The following is a 19,234-nucleotide window of genomic DNA, read 5'->3' as shown; positions in this document are numbered from 1 at the left end:
CAGAAATAGGAATTCAAACTTAGGTGCATAGAGAGAAGTACATCCGTTCTATCAATATGATTGCTCCAACCTCTGCATTGATGCGTGCTTAATTTGTCTCATTAAACTAGTTTCTCCCATTTCTTAGTAATTATAATTAGTACATAAAAAAAATGTTAGATAGGCAATTATCCAAACACCATGGATTATAGGGAACATATGGAGGAGACTTTACTCGTTTTTTTCAATCAAGATAAATATATGTAAGTAATTCAATATCAGTTCAAGTTTAGTGAACAGTGAACTAACGAAATGGAGTTTGCGTACAAGTCAATTAATGTTCTCATATTTGTCACAATAGTAGATGAAAATAGTAACTTTGTATCAAAATATTTACATGAGGAGTTTGAACTTTTTGCCCCTTTTTTCCTATTTTACCCTCATTTTGATACACAATGTTGACATGAGGAGGGCAAAATAGTAACTTTGTATCAAAATATTTACATAAGATAAAAATATGCACTTATTAAGAAAAGTTGTCTCACCATCATTTTTTCATACAAGTGAAATCATGATGTTTTTTGGATAGTTGAATGAATTGAAATGGCTGTGCTTGAGGAGAACGTGGGAGGAGATGGGAGGTTGTTCACACACACAAATTGTGTGCTCTCTGCTAATAATAATAATAATAATAATTAATAATAATATTTTATTATTAGATAAAGTGAAAAGGCTAGAAACGTTTTTAAAAAAAAATACAACTTTAGATAAATATTTTATTGCATCTTAAATATTTATTTGTGACATTGCATATTTTTAAACTAAATGACAATTATTAATATGCAGAGGCAAGTTTCTTAAGACGAGATCTAGAAAAAATTTCGTTTATTATGATGTAAAGTTTATTCTCAGTCTAAGTTAGGACTGTAATATATTTATGACTAGGAGAGGTTATTCCTATATAGAGTATCATTATATAAGGTTTTATAGTATTTGTGACAACTTGTCCCTAATTTTACGAATTTGTTAATTTAAAAAAAATGAATTGATGAAAATGCCCCCGAGGCGAGGTTGTTGACTTTCGTTGACAGTCTTTTCATGACTCATACGAGCCACTATTTTACCATATTCTTGGAGTAATCGACGGTACGAATGCGTAGGCGCAAGCTGAATCGAAATCAGAGTTACGATGGAAATTTTACGAAGCTACGAATTCGAAAAATAAATTTGTAAAAAAAATTTACTATTTACTATTTTATATATTTATTCAAAATTTTATATTATTATATCATTATTTTAATATTTTTCAAGGATATTTTTACTATTTTATTAATATTTCCAGCCCATAGGGCCCATACTAACCCAAGCTCTCCACCTTTTTCTCACCACGTGTCCCTTCTCCCTCTCCCCACACTTTCGGACTCTCTCTCTCTCTCTTCTCTCAGTCTTCTCCCGAGGCACCACCTCACGTTGCCACTCCGGCAAACTCCTCCACCACCAGCCATCACCATTGTCATTGCACTTCCTTTTCCCCCTCATCGCAAACTCTTGTCGCTCTCTTTCTTCCTTTGTGCTTGCTGCACATGAACGCCGACGAGAATTCAGCAAGTTCATGGTGTCTTCAACGATGAAACACCTCGTTGAAGGTCTCTCCAGTTTTCCGGTGAAGGACCCGTGTGTTTGCAAGCTTTTTCGATCACTTTCCGGCCACGACTAGGCTTTGTGTCAATGCAATTACCATCATAGACTTCGACTTTCCTAGTTCAAATGGATGCGACCTAGCAAGTATTTGTGTGTGGGTCTTTTCTTTTATATAGTATAAATATTATTTGAGTTTCCATACATAGATTAATAATGCATTTTCTAAGTGATGCCATAATTAAGTTGACATTATAAGAATTGTCGCAATGATTGAAATTGTGAGATTATTATGAATCCTACAAGATGCACAGGTATGCATATTATTACGGGATACCTTATTTATATATATGGTAGTGAATAGTATTATGTCAACATTATTTATTGATTTACCGCTGTATGATTTTGTTTACGTTATTTGCTCATCGTTGCTGCACCAATGTTAGTACTCCCAGGCCAAGGCCAGTCTTTCACGTGTATGTGCACATTGCACCGTATGCTCACTTTGGATCCATTGTAGGTGCCAGTCCTATCCTAGATTGTTATAGGCAATTAGGAATTGTATGTGATGCACATAGGGTGGAGCCAAAAATAATCACAAGGCGACACGTGGATTTTTGGGTAAAAAGGACAAGATTACCCTCAAGGCAAACCGAGATTCCTATGCGTGAGCAGCATGCAATCATCCCTCAACCAAGTCAAAAGTACCCAAAATAGGTAATAATTCAAAACCTATTTCATTCATCCTCATCCAATCCTCTCCACAAGGTAACTTCCAAATCATTCCTCTTTTATTAAATTAATTATCTAATCAATTAGGAAATTATTCCATTAATTAGCTAATTAAATACAAATCAAGAACCTAGCCCACAAAATGGACCAAGTGGCCGGTCCTTCCTCTCCCAAAGGGGGCGGCCACATCCCTATAAAAGCCTTCTCATTCTCTCAAAAACTCAATTCCAATTCTCTTACTAAATTCTCTAAATTCTTCAAACATTTTTCCCTCAAAATTCTAACTTTGACATCGGAGGTTCTTCGGCCAAAGCCCCCACCCCCCCCCCCCCAAAAAAAAATTCATCATGGGGCGCATGAGGCTCTTGGCCTTGACCTAATGTATTATTTATTTTGTAGGTGCAATTTTGTCCAAGAACAGGGAGGAAGAAATTTGCATCCTCACATAGCACCAGTCTTCACGTGATTGTAGTACTAGAGCGTCTATCATTATTACACCCAATCATGTTCATGTCAGAATATCTCTGCATGAACTCGTGTGTCAGCATAAGTCGATGAGCACTTAATACGATAGGATTGTTATGCGAGATTAATTGATTACCGGACGTGAGGTGTTTATTCACGAATTATTGTGACTTATTGAATTCTTGATATATTACAAGCTACGGCATGCACTTTCACACTATACGTAGTATGTATATGTAGAAACTATACTTGTTTTACGGCGAGGAATTATTATGTTTTCAAAAAGGTTTTTACAAAGCTTTATTTTTAGGTCCACTCACCCGTATTTTTCGCCCCTCCAGGTTTTAGTGGTAGTTTCGTGTCGACTAGGGTTTCTGGCAAACACTGTTATCGGAGACTACTTCCGATGGTATAGTTCTTATCCTAATTTTACTGTACTTTCTTATGCTCTAACATCACGTGTGAAATGGGTTCATTCCTGCTCACAAGCACACTCTTTCATTTAAACACTTTTAGGTTTAAATTTACTCACATTTTCCACATCACAACACTTTATGGCTTCGTCACCTTCCTAGTGTCAGCCAACACACCCCGACCCAGAATGTCCCTAATTTTATCGGATGTCCAAAGAGAGATCCGATAAAATTAGGATGAGTTGTCACAGTATTAGTATATAAATGTCTCCTCATTAAATATTTATTATTGATATGCACATTATAATTAATTGATTATTAACTTCCACCGATTACAAATAATGTACCCAAATGAGAAAACTTTTCAAAAACAAATTAGTGACACAGAACAAAATTATGCAAATACATAAGTGTACTTAGATATATTAAAAAGAACTGATGTACCTAAATGTCTGTACAAAAATAAATGTATCAAAATATATTATAAAAAAATAAAAAATTAGTGTGCCTAATTGTTTGTTCCAAAATATATTATGATGAATCAAATGAAAATCAGGATTAGATGCATAACAATGTGTGAAAACACGGGTATTATAGGAGGAAAAAGAGTAATAAAACCTCAAAATAGAAATAATATATGAGGTGATTATAAATATTGTATGCGGACTTGGACGTTGTGTCAAGGGACTAAAATAGTTTTTAATCTTACCCAAGATATTAGTTTACAAGGGATTTACCTTTGATGATACCATTTACATGCAAGAAGTTTAAAGAGTCTCATATTCTCTTAATTATTATTATTTTTTAAACTATTATGAAGGAGAGGGGAAAGAGTTCAAAACTATTACCTACAATAATATAGGAAAGACAAAATTTCGAAACTGAAATGCATGGGTAGAAGTCTAATAACCTATCCACTAAAATATTGGACTATCTAATCTTTCATTTGTAGTTGATATGGATTCTTAATTATATAACAATCAACACCATAAAAATGCATCATGGCATAGTTTACTAATAACTTGTTCCGCAGCCATATTCGTCTTTATTCTCAAAGTCTAAACCGATCTAATCGACCCAAGGGAAGGCTTGAATTATTAACTATGTTACAAAAATACATAGATTAATTAATTGCTTGATTTCAATTGGGTACTGGTGGTCGTGGACTTCATCGACAGTGACAAAAGTCTTCATTTTGACCCAATTTTTGTTTTAAACGCGAAGAAGACTCTCAAATTTGAATAAGTGTTCTCAACGCACTAGTTTTTTCTAGTTTTTACAAACTTTTATTATTTTTTATATTTGAATTGAATAAATCAAACAGAAATTAAAAAACACATACAAATAAACAGAAGCTATAGAAAGAAGAAAGATGTATAGATATTATTTCCCTGAATTTGTTGAGCATTGTTCGAACGGTACAATTCCATAACAAGGAAATGAAACACCACAACTTTTACCTAAAAACCAATTAAAGTTTCATCTGTGTCTCTGTATGATAGGAAATTAAGAAAACATTTCAATTCATTTATCTAAATTAATTGTTGGAAAAACCACTGCCGCTGCCACGCTGCATCTCTCGACTCCAAAGGAGCCTCTCTCTTTCTACCGAGAGCTCCAGAGTCTCCCCTGCAATATCAAATAATTAATCAAAACAACTGTATATATATTAACATATGACTTTAGTGTAGGACTAATTGTACGTGAGATATATATATGGTGGTCGTGTGAATATGAATACCATCTTTGTGCGCTATGTAATTCTCAAGATATTTGATCCTCTCCTTTATTTGGATGTTCTCCATTTGCAGTAGACCCTGTTTCCCTTCATAAAAGGCCACTTGTGAAGATAGCCTTGCCACCTTCTCCTGTACACAAATACACAATTGGATTATTGGTTTGGTTTTTGACCTTACTCTAAAATACCAAATTAATTTCTCGCCTCAATATATTTTAAAAGGTAACCAATTAATTAATGTTATTGTGGGATAACAACATTGGCTAGAGGGGATATGCTTCTCTTTAGGCACCCAATTAGTTCAAATCCCCCAAAATCTGATTTTGTTTTTGGTAAAAATGAGTTTAGTAATCCTAACTGGTCGATAGTACAATATTAAGTTCTATATAATGTGTGACCAAAATTGGATCATTTTGATATCAATAAATTTCACTAAACGATGAAAATCGATGGATTTGTAAAACTTAACAAACTAATTAGATTATTCGTGTAGTGTGACTAAGCCCCAACCGTCATTCCCAAAATTAGTGTATAAAAACAAAAAAAACCGGAGCACAACAATTGCTTCACTTATGGCAAATGAATGAAAAAGAAAATAATTGATAAATATGAAGAATTACTTCTGCCTCCTTAGCATCTTGATGGAGTTTCGCTTCATACTCTAGCTTCCTCATGTAAGCTCGTCTTGCCGACTCCCTATTGGCAAGAATTCTACACAATAAATTCAAATGTATTCAGCCATTAGAGAATTGAGATTAAATAATTAAACAAAGAAGTATTTGTTGATTTGCCCTCCCAAACTTGTATAAAATTGTCAATTTCTTCCTTGAACTTTAATTTTAGCCGATTAACTCCCTGAACTTTATAATTAAGCCAATTTTCCTCCAAAACTTTAATTTTAGCCGAATCCCTCCTAATCTTTTATAAATAGCCAATTTCCCTATGGTGTTAGGTTGTAAAAATTTCCTCTAATTTTTCACCTATCCAATTTTCTATCCTTTTTGCCCTCGTACAAATGTCATGTGTTGTCCGCGGATCAAGATGGATGGAAAATTGAATGAAATTTTTTAAAATCTAATGCCGGGGGGAAATTGGCTATTTATAAAAGTTAAGGGGGTAATCGGTTAAAATTAAAGTTCAGAAAAGAAATTGGTTAATTATAAAAGTTTATGGGAATAATCGGCTAAAATTAAATTTCAAAGAAGAAATTAGCTAATTATAAAAGTTCAGGAGAATAATTGGCTAAAATTAAAGTTCAGAGAAAAATTGGCAACTTCATACAAGTTTGGAGAGCAAATCGACAAAGATGCCTCAAACAAAACAAAACATGTGCTACTGCATATATCCTATTATCAGCATACGTAGCTACAGTTTACAACATCAATAATAGCAAACTTAGGGTTGGTTTGGTATTGATGTGCTTTGAAAAAAAAAAAAAAATTGTTTCTGCTGTGCTGTGAGAATAAGCTCAATTTTGCTGCTTCAAGTTTTCAGCTTTTTTTCACCAAAAACTGTGAAAATAAGTTATTTTTAAATGTTTACCAAAAACCTTTTTGAGCTCAGCTTTTTTTTTATATCCACTTTTTATAAAAGCATATCAGTACCAAATCAACCCTTACTCACCTCAGCAGTTTCTTGGGGTCAGATGGCCCAACATCTCCAACATTTGGGGTCATTTCCATGTGAGAAGACTTATCATCAAGTGAAGAAGGTGAATCGCTGGCAGAATGATGCCCTACAGAAGCCTTAGCTGCTTGTTTGGAGAATTTCATATTAAATGCTTAGTGAGTTCGAGATTTCTTTTTAGCTGCACAAACATGAAAGAAATTTGTAACCAAAAAATTTTAATTTATAAGCTAAAATCAAAATGCAAAATGAAAGGGAATGCGTGCACATTAGTAGCTTGGAGAATAGCTGAAGAGAGGAGAAGGTGGTAGGTGCATTTTCGAGGTTTGCCTAGACTGCTTTTATACAAGAAATTTGCAAGGAATTGTGTTACACCTAACAACAATGAACTTTGCAAGATATGTATCTAGCAATATATGGAAAGTGCATATCATACCTTCCAAAACTGTACTTTTGCATTGACATGTCTACCCTCAAGTACGCTGTCTGGCCAATTATTTAAATTCATATACCCACGGTTATCATTTGAACGGTCAAGATACCTTGGTCAAAGAACAATTTTTTTTTTCCAAAAAGAAGTAATAATATTATCAAATACGCTATAGATTTCCTACTATACGGTTTTTATTCAAGGCCAAAAAAAAAATATGTCGGATTTTATTTGTAGATTATTTTTAAACCAACCGTGCATCGTGTTAAACCTAACACAACGAGCTTTGCTAGATATGTATCTAGGAATATATGGGAAGTGCATTTTATACTTTTCAAAACTATAATTTTGCAGTGACATGTCTATCCCGTGCAAGTACACTGTCTGTCCTATGTAAAGCTATAGACAGTCAAGCTCAATCCAACGATCAAGAAGATGCCACTTGTCAAGAGATTAGCTGGTAAAAGTTGTTAGTTTGTAAAGAATTAGTTTACTTACTGTGTAAGGAGTGTAACTAGTATAAATAGAAAATCCTTGTATCCATTGAGATTGTGAAGAAATTGTTGGAGCAATATTAGAAAATATGAAAAATAACAATATAATTCCAATGATAATAATCATAAAGAAATTCACAACATCAAATATATATGAGATTAATATAAACCACTGTTCTAAAAATCCCCGCCTAGGCGCTAGGCCCCAGCCCACCGCCCCGATTAATGCCTAGGCCCCAGCCCACCGCCTAGACCACCTAAGCACCCGCCTAGCCCGCCTAGCCCGCCTAGACCCGCCTAGGTTGCAACTCACTTAGACAGAAAATACATAACTTTCATTTTGCATTTTGTTTTTTTCCAATAAATTGTAAGAGACTTGTTGCATACTTGAATGAACAAACATTATATCCTTATTTCACATGTTTTCATTATGTTCCAATACTTCATGATATATATGCATTCTATTTTGTAGTTTATGATGAAATTATATATATTTCAAGTAGAAGCAGACACTTATTTACCTGAAATATGATAGATTTACTTAAATCCGCCTAGTCCGCCTAGGCTCCCTCCTAGCCGCCTAGGCGCTAGGCCCCAGCCCGCCGCCCGACTAGCGCCTAGCGACTTTTAGAACCTTGATATAAACAATTAGAGACAAAGTTAGAATAACTGACAAATTTGGAGATTGAGGCTTGCATAAATGCAATGTCCTAAAGACAGAATTTTGCCCCTACTCTTGTGCTTGTAGTTCGATAGGCGACAATCTCCCAGGATTCAACAATCTATAATCCGAAGTCAAAGCACTTCAATCTTTGGACTTTGGCGAACTTTATATATTCCGTACTCTCAAGACACGACTTGGAAGTTGACACACGAATCATTTGAGAAACAAAGTGGGGAAACCCTATTTCTCAAGAGTAAAAATTAACTCTAATTTTCTATATCAAATACCAATGATTTCATGGGTTTATATAGAATCCAATTTCCACTTATTAAAGAAAATGTAACTTTTCATCTATAAGTATACATCACTTATCAAGGGTGTTGATGCACAAAACCGGAGGGATCTTGGAACAACATAAATCCGACCGTGAATCTACAAGAAAGTAAATAACACAAGATGTATCGTGGTTCACCCCAAGGTTTGGGCTACGTCCACACTCATATTGTATTTCTGAGGGAGAGAGAGCTCTGAATATGAGAGTGAGAGCTTTGAGAGAGCTTAGAGCTTAGGGGATGTGATGAGGCTTCATGGCCTAGGAATTGGCTTCCCCCAATGAGGAGAGTGAAGAGTCCTTTTATAGAATAAGGGCTCCTCACTTATTACATATTTGCCCTTTCCTTTATTACATAATTACATTTGAGTCCCCCGAGTATTTATACAAGATCTAAATACGGAGGCCCTAAGTATGGTACAAACAAAGGGAATACACCTAAACAACATAACCTTTCTAAGAAATTGGTTAACACTATTTTTCATTCAATTATTAAAATTATATATTACAATATTTCATATTATAATATATAATTTCCAACAGAAATAATATCGGTGAAATACTTTCTCATTCTCTTCGATCTCTCTTTCTCTCTCTAGATTATGTGCTTACACTTTCTCTCTCTAAAACACCATTGTTGATCTTCAAGCTCAAGACTGCTTAATTCAACATGGTATCCTCACCAGGGAAGGTTTCTTCTCTCCAATCCTAATCTTCTCTACTTCCGCGTTCATCTCTGTAGTTACTGTGGTATGCGATTCGTCATCTCCAATGATAGGAAATTACATGAAATTTAGTCAATTCTTCTGTGATAATCTTCTTTGCAAAATTGTATTCGCTTTTTTCTTCAAGATAAATCAAGAACATTCTTCAAAACACTAATTTCTACAAGAAATTTTCTCTGATCTTCCTCTTTGCTTACAAGATTTAAGTCAACATGGTGACTGTTGCACAGCTACAAATAGTGCAATCTCCAATCACGAATTTAATTCCTTATGTGTCTATTTCTGTTATTGTCAAATTAGATGATACGAATTACCTAGTCTGGCATTATCAAATGCAATTGCTTCTTGAAAGCCATGGAATTCTTGGTTTTGTTGATGGTTCTCACAAGTGTCCATCTCGTTTTGTTGATAATTATGATGTTAAGGGTATAGAAACTGAAGCATATCAAACCTGGAAAATGAATGATCGTGTTGTAATGCAACTTATCGTTGCAACTATATTTGTTACTAGTATGTCTTGTATCACTGGCTGCACCAATGCAAGTGAGATGTGGATGAATCTTAAAGATCGATTTTCAACTGTTATAAAAGCAAGTATCTTTCAGCTAAAAACTGAGCTACATAATATTAAAAAGGGATCTGAATCAATCTCTCAGTATCTGCAAATGGTTAAGGATGCCCGTGATCATTTGGCTGTTACTGGAATGCCATTTGATAATGATGATATTGTCATTATAGCTCTTAAAGGTTTACCATCGAAGTACAATACTATCAGAATAGTAATTAGAGGGGGAAACAATGTTATTTCACTTGAAGACTTTTGAGCTCAATTGATTGCAGAGGAAGCTACACTTGAAAATTCTCAGTAGACTGATTCTTTTATGCCTACTATGTTAACTCAAGGCAATGACTCTAAAAGAAAAGGTTTGTTACTTGCAAAAAGTTCATCAATGATGTGCCAACCTGTCAAATTTGTAACAAGAGAGGTCATATTGCTTGTGATTGCTTTTAGAGACACTTTCCCACCACCGTTTCTTCTTCCCCTATGCAATGCCAAATTTGTTGGAAATTTAGGCATTTTGCTATATAGTGTTATCATAAGGCAAATTTCTCATATCAAGGTAGGTCACCACCATCAACCCTCTATGCCATGCATGTCAATTACCAACCTTATGCTCCACATAAGCAATTATGGGTAGCTGATATTGGTGCAACTTCACATATGACATCAAACTTGGCAAATCTCAATCTGGCAACTCCTTTCGCAGGTAAAAACACTATAACCACAGCTAGTGGTTTATGTTTTCCAATATCTCATACTGGCTCTTCCATTTTAAAAGCTCCTAAATATGATTTTGAATTGAAAGAAATGTTGCATGTTTCCAAGTTATCTCAACACTTATTGTTAGTATATTAACTATGCAAAGACAATCACTGTAGGTTTATATGTGATGAGTTTTGTTTCTGGATTCAAGACAAGATCACAGGGATAATAGTTCTCCAGAGGTTGTGTAGAGCTGGATTGTACCTAATTTCGTTCCAAATACCTACATCCATACTCAAGCAAGCATATCAAGCATCTCACTTACCTACACACCATCAATGCATTATTGGTCATCATACATCTCTTGGGCACAACAGATTAGGTCATCCTTCTAATGTTGTTGTTGCAAGAATGTTGAACCAATCTCAAGTTCCTTTTTCATTAGATCAATCTAGGCATGTATGTGTTTCTTGTTTAGAAGGGAAAATCACCAAGTTACCATTTCCTTTTCCTGCCAATAAGATTGTAAAACCCCTAGAAATCATTCACAGTGATGTGTGGGGACCCTCTCCTACATTGTCAATTGAGGGTTACAAATTCTATGTTACTTTCATAAATGAATGTACCTGGTTTACCTGGATATTTCTATTAATGAATAAAAGTCAAACATTTGTGTAGTTTCATGCTTTCTTACTTACTCAATTTTCAACTGCAATTAAAATTTTTCAAAGTGATGGTGGTGGTGAGCATTGCAGCAATAACTTCAAACAGTTTTTACTTAACCAAGGCATCATAAATCTTGCCCTTATACTCCTGAACAAAATGGCCTTGCTAAGAGAAATCATATGCACATTGTTGAAACTGCCTAAACACTTCCGAATGCTTCCAAATTACCTTCAAAGTTCTGGTTTCATGCTTGGCTGCTTCAGTGTACTTAATTAATAGAATGCCCTGCACTACCTTATCCATGAAATCTCCCTATACTTGTCTGTTTGGCACAACTCATATTTTAACACATTTAAAAACCTTTGGTTGCAGCTATTTTCCTTTGTTAAAACCATATAATACAAACTTCAACCAAAAATTGCACAGTGTATTTTCCTGGGATATGCAGGACAATACAAAGGTTACATTTGTCTACAACCAAACACAGGGAAATTTTATGTGTCTCGAAATGTTTTCTTTGATGAAAATATTTTTCCTTACATGACTTTGGTCTCTAAACCAGCAATATCACCATCTATGTCTAAACCAGCAATATCACCATCTATGTCACAACACACTCTTACTCCAGTTATTCCTCTAGTTGCAGACACTAATATTGTTGTTTCACAACCTTAATCATCTTCATCACTATCATTATCACAGACACTTTAATCATCATGATCTGCATCATCAAAATCATCAATCCCTACTGCCTCAAGTCTTTTAGTAAACCCATTAGTGCTTCAGAGTCTTTGAATGTTCCAACTTTAGCTCCAGAGTTGTTCAATACCATGCCAATCCCCACTACCTCATCTAGTGCTTCAGAGTTTTTGTCTACATCTCCAGAATCTACAATAGCTACACAGTCCCATATTTATGTGGATCCTGATTTTCAACCAGAAAGTCTCATAGTTATTCTTCCAATACCTACAGTTAGTCTTCATCCAATGCAGACTAGATCTAAGACTAGAATTGTTAAAAGGAAAGCTCTTTCAACCATTATAAATACCTCTGAAAGTTCTATTGTTGAGCCAACTACCTACAGAGCTGCTAGTAAAGTTCCAGAGTGGCAAGCAATTATGCAAGATGAGATTAGTGCCCTGCACACTCAACAAACTTGGGATCTTGTTCCTTTTCCAAATTGTAAAACCTAATTGGTTGTAAGTGGGTTTATAAGGATCCATTTCCAGGTATAAGGAAAGATTAGTTGCCAAGGGATATAGTCAAGATGAGGGAATTAATTATAGTGAGACTTTCAATCCAGTTGTCAAACCAACCACAATGAGGTTAATTCTTGCACTTGCAACTCAGTTTCATTGGAATTTGAGACAATTGGATGTCAAAAATGAATTATTGCATGGAGAATTGAATGAAGAAGTATATATGGCTCAACCTCCAGGTTTTCTCAATCATATTCATCCTTCTCACTTTGTTTGCAAGCTGGAAAAGTCCTTGTATGGTTTAAAACAGGCTCCAAGAGCCTGGAATGAGAAGTTTACTAGTTTTTTACCAAGCTTGGGTTTTAAACCATCACTTGCAGATCCTTCTCTATTTGTAAAACACACTAACCTTGGTATTGTAGTGTTGTTATATGTTGATGATATAATCTTAACTAGAAGCAGCTCTAGTGATATATCTGCAGTGATCTTAGCTTTAAATCAACAATTTGATATGAATGACTTGGGACAACTTAATTACTTTCTGGGATTACAGATTCAGTATCGGTCTTCTGGTTTGTTTGTTTCTCAGACAAAGTATATCGAGGATTTATTGGCCAAAGTTGATATGCATGATGCAAAAGCATGTCCTACTCCTTGTCTCCCATCTCACAGATTACTCGAGGAAGAAGGCAAACTCTATCACATTCCAGAACAATACAGAAGTATAGTGGGTGCATTGCAATATCTTACATTTCCCAGACCAGATATTGCATTTGCAGTAAATCAATGTTGTCAATTCATGCATTCTCTTATGGATTCACATGTAGTTGCAGTCAAACGAATTCTTCGATATCTCAATGGTACTATTGACTATGGTATTCAATTTCAGCCTGGAAAGTTGTCTTTACAAGCATATAGTGATGCTGATTGGGTAGGGATCACAATGATAAGAGATCCACCTCTGGTTATACTATTTATCTAGGTTCCAGTCCAATTTCATGGGCTTCTAAGAAACAACACATGGTTTCTAGATCTTCAACTGAAGCATAATATAGGGGCTTTAGCTATAATTGCTGCAAAATTGGCATGGATAAGGCAGCTTCTGGGTGACTTACAGGTTCCCTTATAAACTCCTCCATCGTTGTATTGTGATCATATATCCGTTATAGCCTTGTCTGCTAATCCAGTTTTTCATTCGAGGGTTAAACACATCAAAATATACTATCACTTTGTCCAAGAACGAGTGATTCGAGGAGATTTAGTAGTGCATCATGTGTCTTCCTAAGAACAATTTGATGATATCCTTACCAAGGGTCTTTTGATTTCCTTGTTTTAGCATCACTGTTCCAATCTCATGTTTGGTTCCACCAAACATGCGATTAAGGGGGGATGTAAAGCTATAAACAGTCAAGCTCAATCCAACGATCAAGAAGATGCCACTTGTCAAGAGATTAGCTGATAAAAGTTGTTAGTTTGTTGAAAATTAGTTTACTTACTGTGTAAGGAATGTAACTAGTATAAATAGGAAATCCTTGTATCCATTGAGACTGTGAAGAAATAATATCAGTGAAATACTCCCTCATTCTCTTCGATCTCTCTCTCTCCATAGATTTTGTGCTTACAATTTCTCTTTCTAAAACATCATTGTTGATCTTCAAGCTCAAGACTGTTCAATTCAACATCCTATTATTTAAATTCATATACGCATAGTTATCATTTGAACGCTAAGGGTACTTTGGTCAAGAACAGTTTTTTCCAAAAAAAAATAATAATAATATTACCAACTACGCTAAACATTTCCTAATATGTGGTTTTTGTTCACGGCAAAAAAAAATATTATGTCGGATTTCACTTGAAGATTACTGTTAAACCGACTGTGCTTCCGGCTTTTGCTAATTAAATAATAAACAAACACTAAATGTCCAGCCCATTCCTTAATTACTTTAATACTTAGGCCCAAGTGTAAAAGTAGGTACAAACAGTTGTTAAGTGTTGAAAGGCAAATTAGAACATGAACTATGACATCCACAAATATGATTTTCAGTCTTCATCCAAGTGGTTTAAAGAGGGTCAAAGTCACTCGAAATCGCAACACAAATTCGACTGTTGATTAGGTCTTGATCTAATTATGTTTGGGGTCAAATCATGTTATATCGAATTTGACTCGTAAATAAATGTGTTAAATTCAGTTTTTCTTAGTATGAATCAAGATAGACATCTAATACGAAATTAACCATATTAAGTTAAAAAATAAAGGTTTAGGGCAAGATTCAGAATTCTCTAATAATCTTACAATCTTTAAAATAACTTCAGAATAACCATTATGGGTGTCCTAGTGGTTAGAGATGAATTTCAGGCCCGTATTCCACAATGCACATCCTGGATTTGATTCATGGCGCTGGTGAATCACACGATGGTGACCAAAGGAAAGCTGAAATGTCTTTGTGACTCTTCCCAGCTCCTAGAAGAGTTGATTGCCACAAAGCCATCAATTGGTCTTTTAAAAAATAAAAATAAAAAATACAACTTCAAAATTGTTGTAAACATTCCTAGTTTAAGTGTGATTGTGTAAATCCTAGATTAGATTTGATTCTAGTTATCATTTCCTATTACAACTTGTATTACTTGGGGAAGAAATAATATCTTTTCTCCTTGTACTACTATAAATAAAGGCACAATGTAGGAGGGATAGCAACACGTATTCCCCTACAATTTTACAAACACATCTCTCTTAATCTCTCTCCCTCTATTGTCGGCCCCCTTTAACCTTGTCAGATAAAATAGACCACAACACGTTATCAGTACGCTTCTACCACTACGCCTAGGAATCTGACGTTGAAGAATTTTTCTGCATCAAACCAGTTCATCCATATCATCATGCAATCAAGTTCTTTCAAAACAACGATTTTTATCTTGATATTTTTGCAGCCCTGATAGCATGAACATTCACCATAATGCATGACTCAACTTTACATTTTTCAAATTTTAGATTCTACATAAATTGCGTATGCATTATACTCATAATTGTTGAATTATGTGAATTTGATATTTGCCATAAATTGCATCAAATATATGTACATGCATTAAAATTATTGAATTGCATATGCATCAAATTGAATATATTTTGAATTAAAAAATAAATAAACTTGCGATTGGGAACCTAGGGTTCTTTGAACCCCCGACACCACCCAGGCCTGCAATTTGATGTTACGCCAAGCCGAGAACCACGGAGCCAAAAGCTTCGAGCTTCACAACTCAGAAAACTCAACACCATTAATGGTGTCTCTGTCCATGATCACCACAGGTATGGCCTGCAGCCACCACCCTGACCCTTTTGGTTATCAACACCGACGACCTGAAGTCGTCCCCAATGAAATTAGGACCGAGATTCGATTAAATCTCATTGAAATTTTTTCAAAAATGCGATTTAAATTTTCTAGGGTTTGGTTGTTATAACGTTGAGAGTACATCATCCCCGTTCACCACCAGGGTTGTCAACGACCACCATGACTCAACTCGAGTCCTAACAAACCCCATACCGCCACCAGGAGCGACAGGTTCGGCTTTCCTCTCCTGCGAAACGCACCCAGCACACACTAGGGTGTTTGGTTCCATAACCCGAGCCTTTCTTAGGCTTGGCCCATTCTCAGTGACAGCTCCAACCCGTTAGGCTTTGGAGCTCCCCTCAGCCCAACTATTTTCCCAGACCTGCCAAGAAAAAAAGAAAAAGAAAAAAAAAATTGGCCCGCCTAAAGCGGGTCATGTGCAATTTTTTGGAGGGCTCGCTTTTAGCAGCCCAACCCCTTTTTCCTCTCTGTTTGGGCCTGCATCCCCACCTCGAGACCAAACCCAGCCCACCCTAGGGCCTGGGATCCACAACACCATTTTTTTTAAGCCACCCGTGGGCTTTGGCCTATATTTTTAGGCCCCGAGGTTTATTTGCCTAATTATTTTAGGCCCAATGAGTTTTATATTTTTCCACCCACACTTTAATTTGGCCCAAAGTCCAAATAATTAATTCAATTATTATTATAGACCTAAAATTATATTTTGCATATTCTTGTTGCATATTTCTGTATATATTTGTGTTTACCTGTAGGAATATATGAACCTAAAGTTCATAATTATTTTGAAACATGAAGTTTCTTATAAACATGCCTTGTTTGAAAACCTGAAGTTTTCACTTAAAACATCACCCATGAAAAGCCGAAGTTTTTCATGAAAAATTAAATCAATACATGTCTATTAGAAACTGTATGTTCTACTCCTATGTGAATTGATTGATTTTTCTTCCCGCTATTGAAGAAGAGACGGATAACCATGTTGGCGAAGCTGAAAAAGCCACCGCTATGGTCTTCATCCAAAGACATATCCATGACGCTCTGCAAACTGAGTATCTTGCTGAGGAGGATCCAAGTGCACTATGGGTCGTTTTGGCTGATCGTTTTGATCACCAAAATGACATATTCTTGCCTGAAGCAAGACATGACTGGCAGCATTTGCGCTTCCAAGACTTTAAGTCTGTAAATGAATATAATTCTGAAGTTTATCAAATCCGATCACTTCTTAAGTTTTGTAACGAAACTTTGACCAAAGAGGATCTCCTGGAGAAGACCTATTCGACCTTCTATGCTTCTAATATTGTCTTGTAGCAACAATATAGAGCTCAGAAGTTCACTAAGTTCTCGGATTTGATCAGTCATATTTTCTACAGCAATGTTAACCCCGTGTTCTCGAAGCAGTTTCATTAAATCCACCATATGGTGAGGAACGACAGTGTAAACAATGGAAAATAAAGACTTCCCCGTAGCACGATGCACAAAACTTTTATAAGCAAACTCCATTTGAGGCAAGGCATAGTCCCATTGTTTCGAATTTTCTCCACGAATGTTTCGAGCCATGTTGCCAAGAGTCCTATTGGTGACCTCCGTTTGTTCATCAATTTGGGGATAGGTAGTAGTACTTCGAGTCAAAGTAGTCCCAAACATCCTCCATAATGTAATCCATAAATGACTCAAGACCTTGGTGTCTCAATCGGAAGTGATGGACATAGGTACTCCATGCCATCGAACAACCTCCCTAAAAAATAATTTGGCTTTGTTTGATGCTTTGCAGTCTTTCTGCAAGCAATGACATAAGCTATCTTGGAGAATCTGTCAACCACTACAAAAATTGAATCCACCCTTGACATCAAGCAGTTACGGTGGTCGCCATCAAGTAGTGATGACGATCGACATCAAGCAGTTGCGGTCGATCTATGCCCAGACCAAGCAAAAAAGTCGACGAATGCCCAGACCAACCACAGAGAAATCAATTTTCTTCTTATTATTTTTTCTTGTAATTGTATTGGTAGACATTATCCTAGACCAACCATAAGCAGCCCATGTTTATAATATCTTGATTCTATAATTCCTTGTAGTTTTATATAGGCCTAGCAATTCCTGACACGATCCGATAACTCGATAGGACACGACATAAAATTAACAGGTGTTCGGGGTCGATACGATAACGAATCGGGTCGTTATCGGGTAACCGATAAGCACTTGTTAAGATAACGGGTTGGTTCGGGTATACACGTGGGTAACACGATACACGATAAGAAAAATATTAATTTTATAATTTTATAAACCTAAAAAATACTATAATAATTATATACATTAATTTAACAAAAACTATGATAATTATATATATATATATATTAAATTAAATATTAAAAATTGGTGACCTTTGGATCGGCTTAAATATACATACCGTTCAATTTCTTAAGTGTTATATGTACAAAATAAATAAATTTAAATCTACTTAATAAATATATATATATATACACACACCATTGAACTTGATGGGATACAAATTCTACGAAACTAATTTCAACGATCCAACCGTCAAACTTGTTTGTATATGATTCGAGATCGCATCAGCAAAAAATCGCAAAAAACAAACATTCAAAGATCAAGTAACGGGACAAAACTTTTTTACGGTTATCAACGAAAAATCACGATTTAACGGTTATTTTAACTCTGATTTTGATTATTTTTTACAGCTACCCTCCTTGACCCTATATGAATACAATGAATGAACTCGATCTTCAATTTAAAATATTTACACTACTTAATGAAAGTATGAATAAACTCTTAAGTCTTAGTGAATCTATTGTTTTGATAGGATACGCATTCTACAAAACTAGTTTCAACGATCCAACCATCAAACATATTTGTATATACTTCAAAATCGCATACACCAAAAATTGCAAAAAACAAACATTCAAAGATCAAGTAATGGGACAAAACTTTTCGACAGTTATAAACGAAAAATCACGATTTAACAGTTATTTTAACTCCGATTTTGATGATTTTTTACAGCTACACTCCTTGACCCTATATGAATACAATGAATGAATTCAATATTCAATTTAAAATATTTACACTAGTGGATACTACAAAATCTTATGTTATACTTAATGAAAGTTTAAATAAACTCAAGTGTTAGTGAATCTATCCTTTTGATGGGATACGCATTCTACGAAACTAATTTCAACGATCCAACTGTCAAACTTGTTTGTATATGCTTCAAGATCACATACGCCAAAAATCGAAAAAAAAAACATTCAAAGATCAAGTAACGGGACAAAACTTTTCGACGATTATCAACGAAAAATCACGATTTAACGGTTATTTTAACTCCGATTTTGATGATGTTTTACAGCTACACTCCTTGACCCTTTATGAATACAATGAATGAATTCGATCTTCAATTTAAAATATTTACTAGTGGATACCACAAAAACTTATATTGTACTTAATGAAAGTATGAATAAACTCTTAAGTGTTAGTGTATCTAGCGTTTTGATGGAATACGTATTCTACGAAA

At 35.1% G+C, this 19,234-nt stretch overlaps 1 protein-coding gene across 1 annotated transcript; it reads right to left on the bottom strand.

Annotated features, from left to right (window-relative positions):
- Window positions 1–4,764: 4,764 nt before the first annotated feature.
- On the bottom strand, window positions 4,765–6,737 carry LOC103433767 (basic leucine zipper 19-like). The gene is made up of 4 exons (XM_008372054.2): window positions 6,589–6,737; window positions 5,586–5,676; window positions 4,969–5,095; window positions 4,765–4,856 (listed from the first exon to the last, which is right to left on the bottom strand). Exons 1-4 carry the CDS (start codon window positions 6,735–6,737, stop codon window positions 4,765–4,767), a joined length of 459 nt encoding a protein of 152 aa, XP_008370276.2.
- Window positions 6,738–19,234: the final 12,497 nt, after the last annotated feature.

Source organism: Malus domestica, chromosome 12 (genome assembly GCF_042453785.1).
Source record: "Malus domestica chromosome 12, GDT2T_hap1".
NCBI classification, from domain to species: domain Eukaryota; kingdom Viridiplantae; phylum Streptophyta; class Magnoliopsida; order Rosales; family Rosaceae; genus Malus; species Malus domestica.
Note: the sequence above shows the minus strand (reverse complement) of the source record. Positions and strands in the feature narration are given on the sequence as shown.

Coding starts and splice junctions, on each gene's coding strand:
- LOC103433767 (XM_008372054.2), bottom strand. CDS start 6,737: ATGAAATTCTCCAAACAAGCAGCTAAGGCTTCTGTAGGGCATCATTCT. Junction 5,096..5,585: donor AAGATGCTAAGGAGGCAGAA/GTAATTCTTCAT, acceptor ATTTGTGTACAG/GAGAAGGTGGCAAGGCTATC. Junction 4,857..4,968: donor TTACATAGCGCACAAAGATG/GTATTCATATTC, acceptor TTGATATTGCAG/GGGAGACTCTGGAGCTCTCG.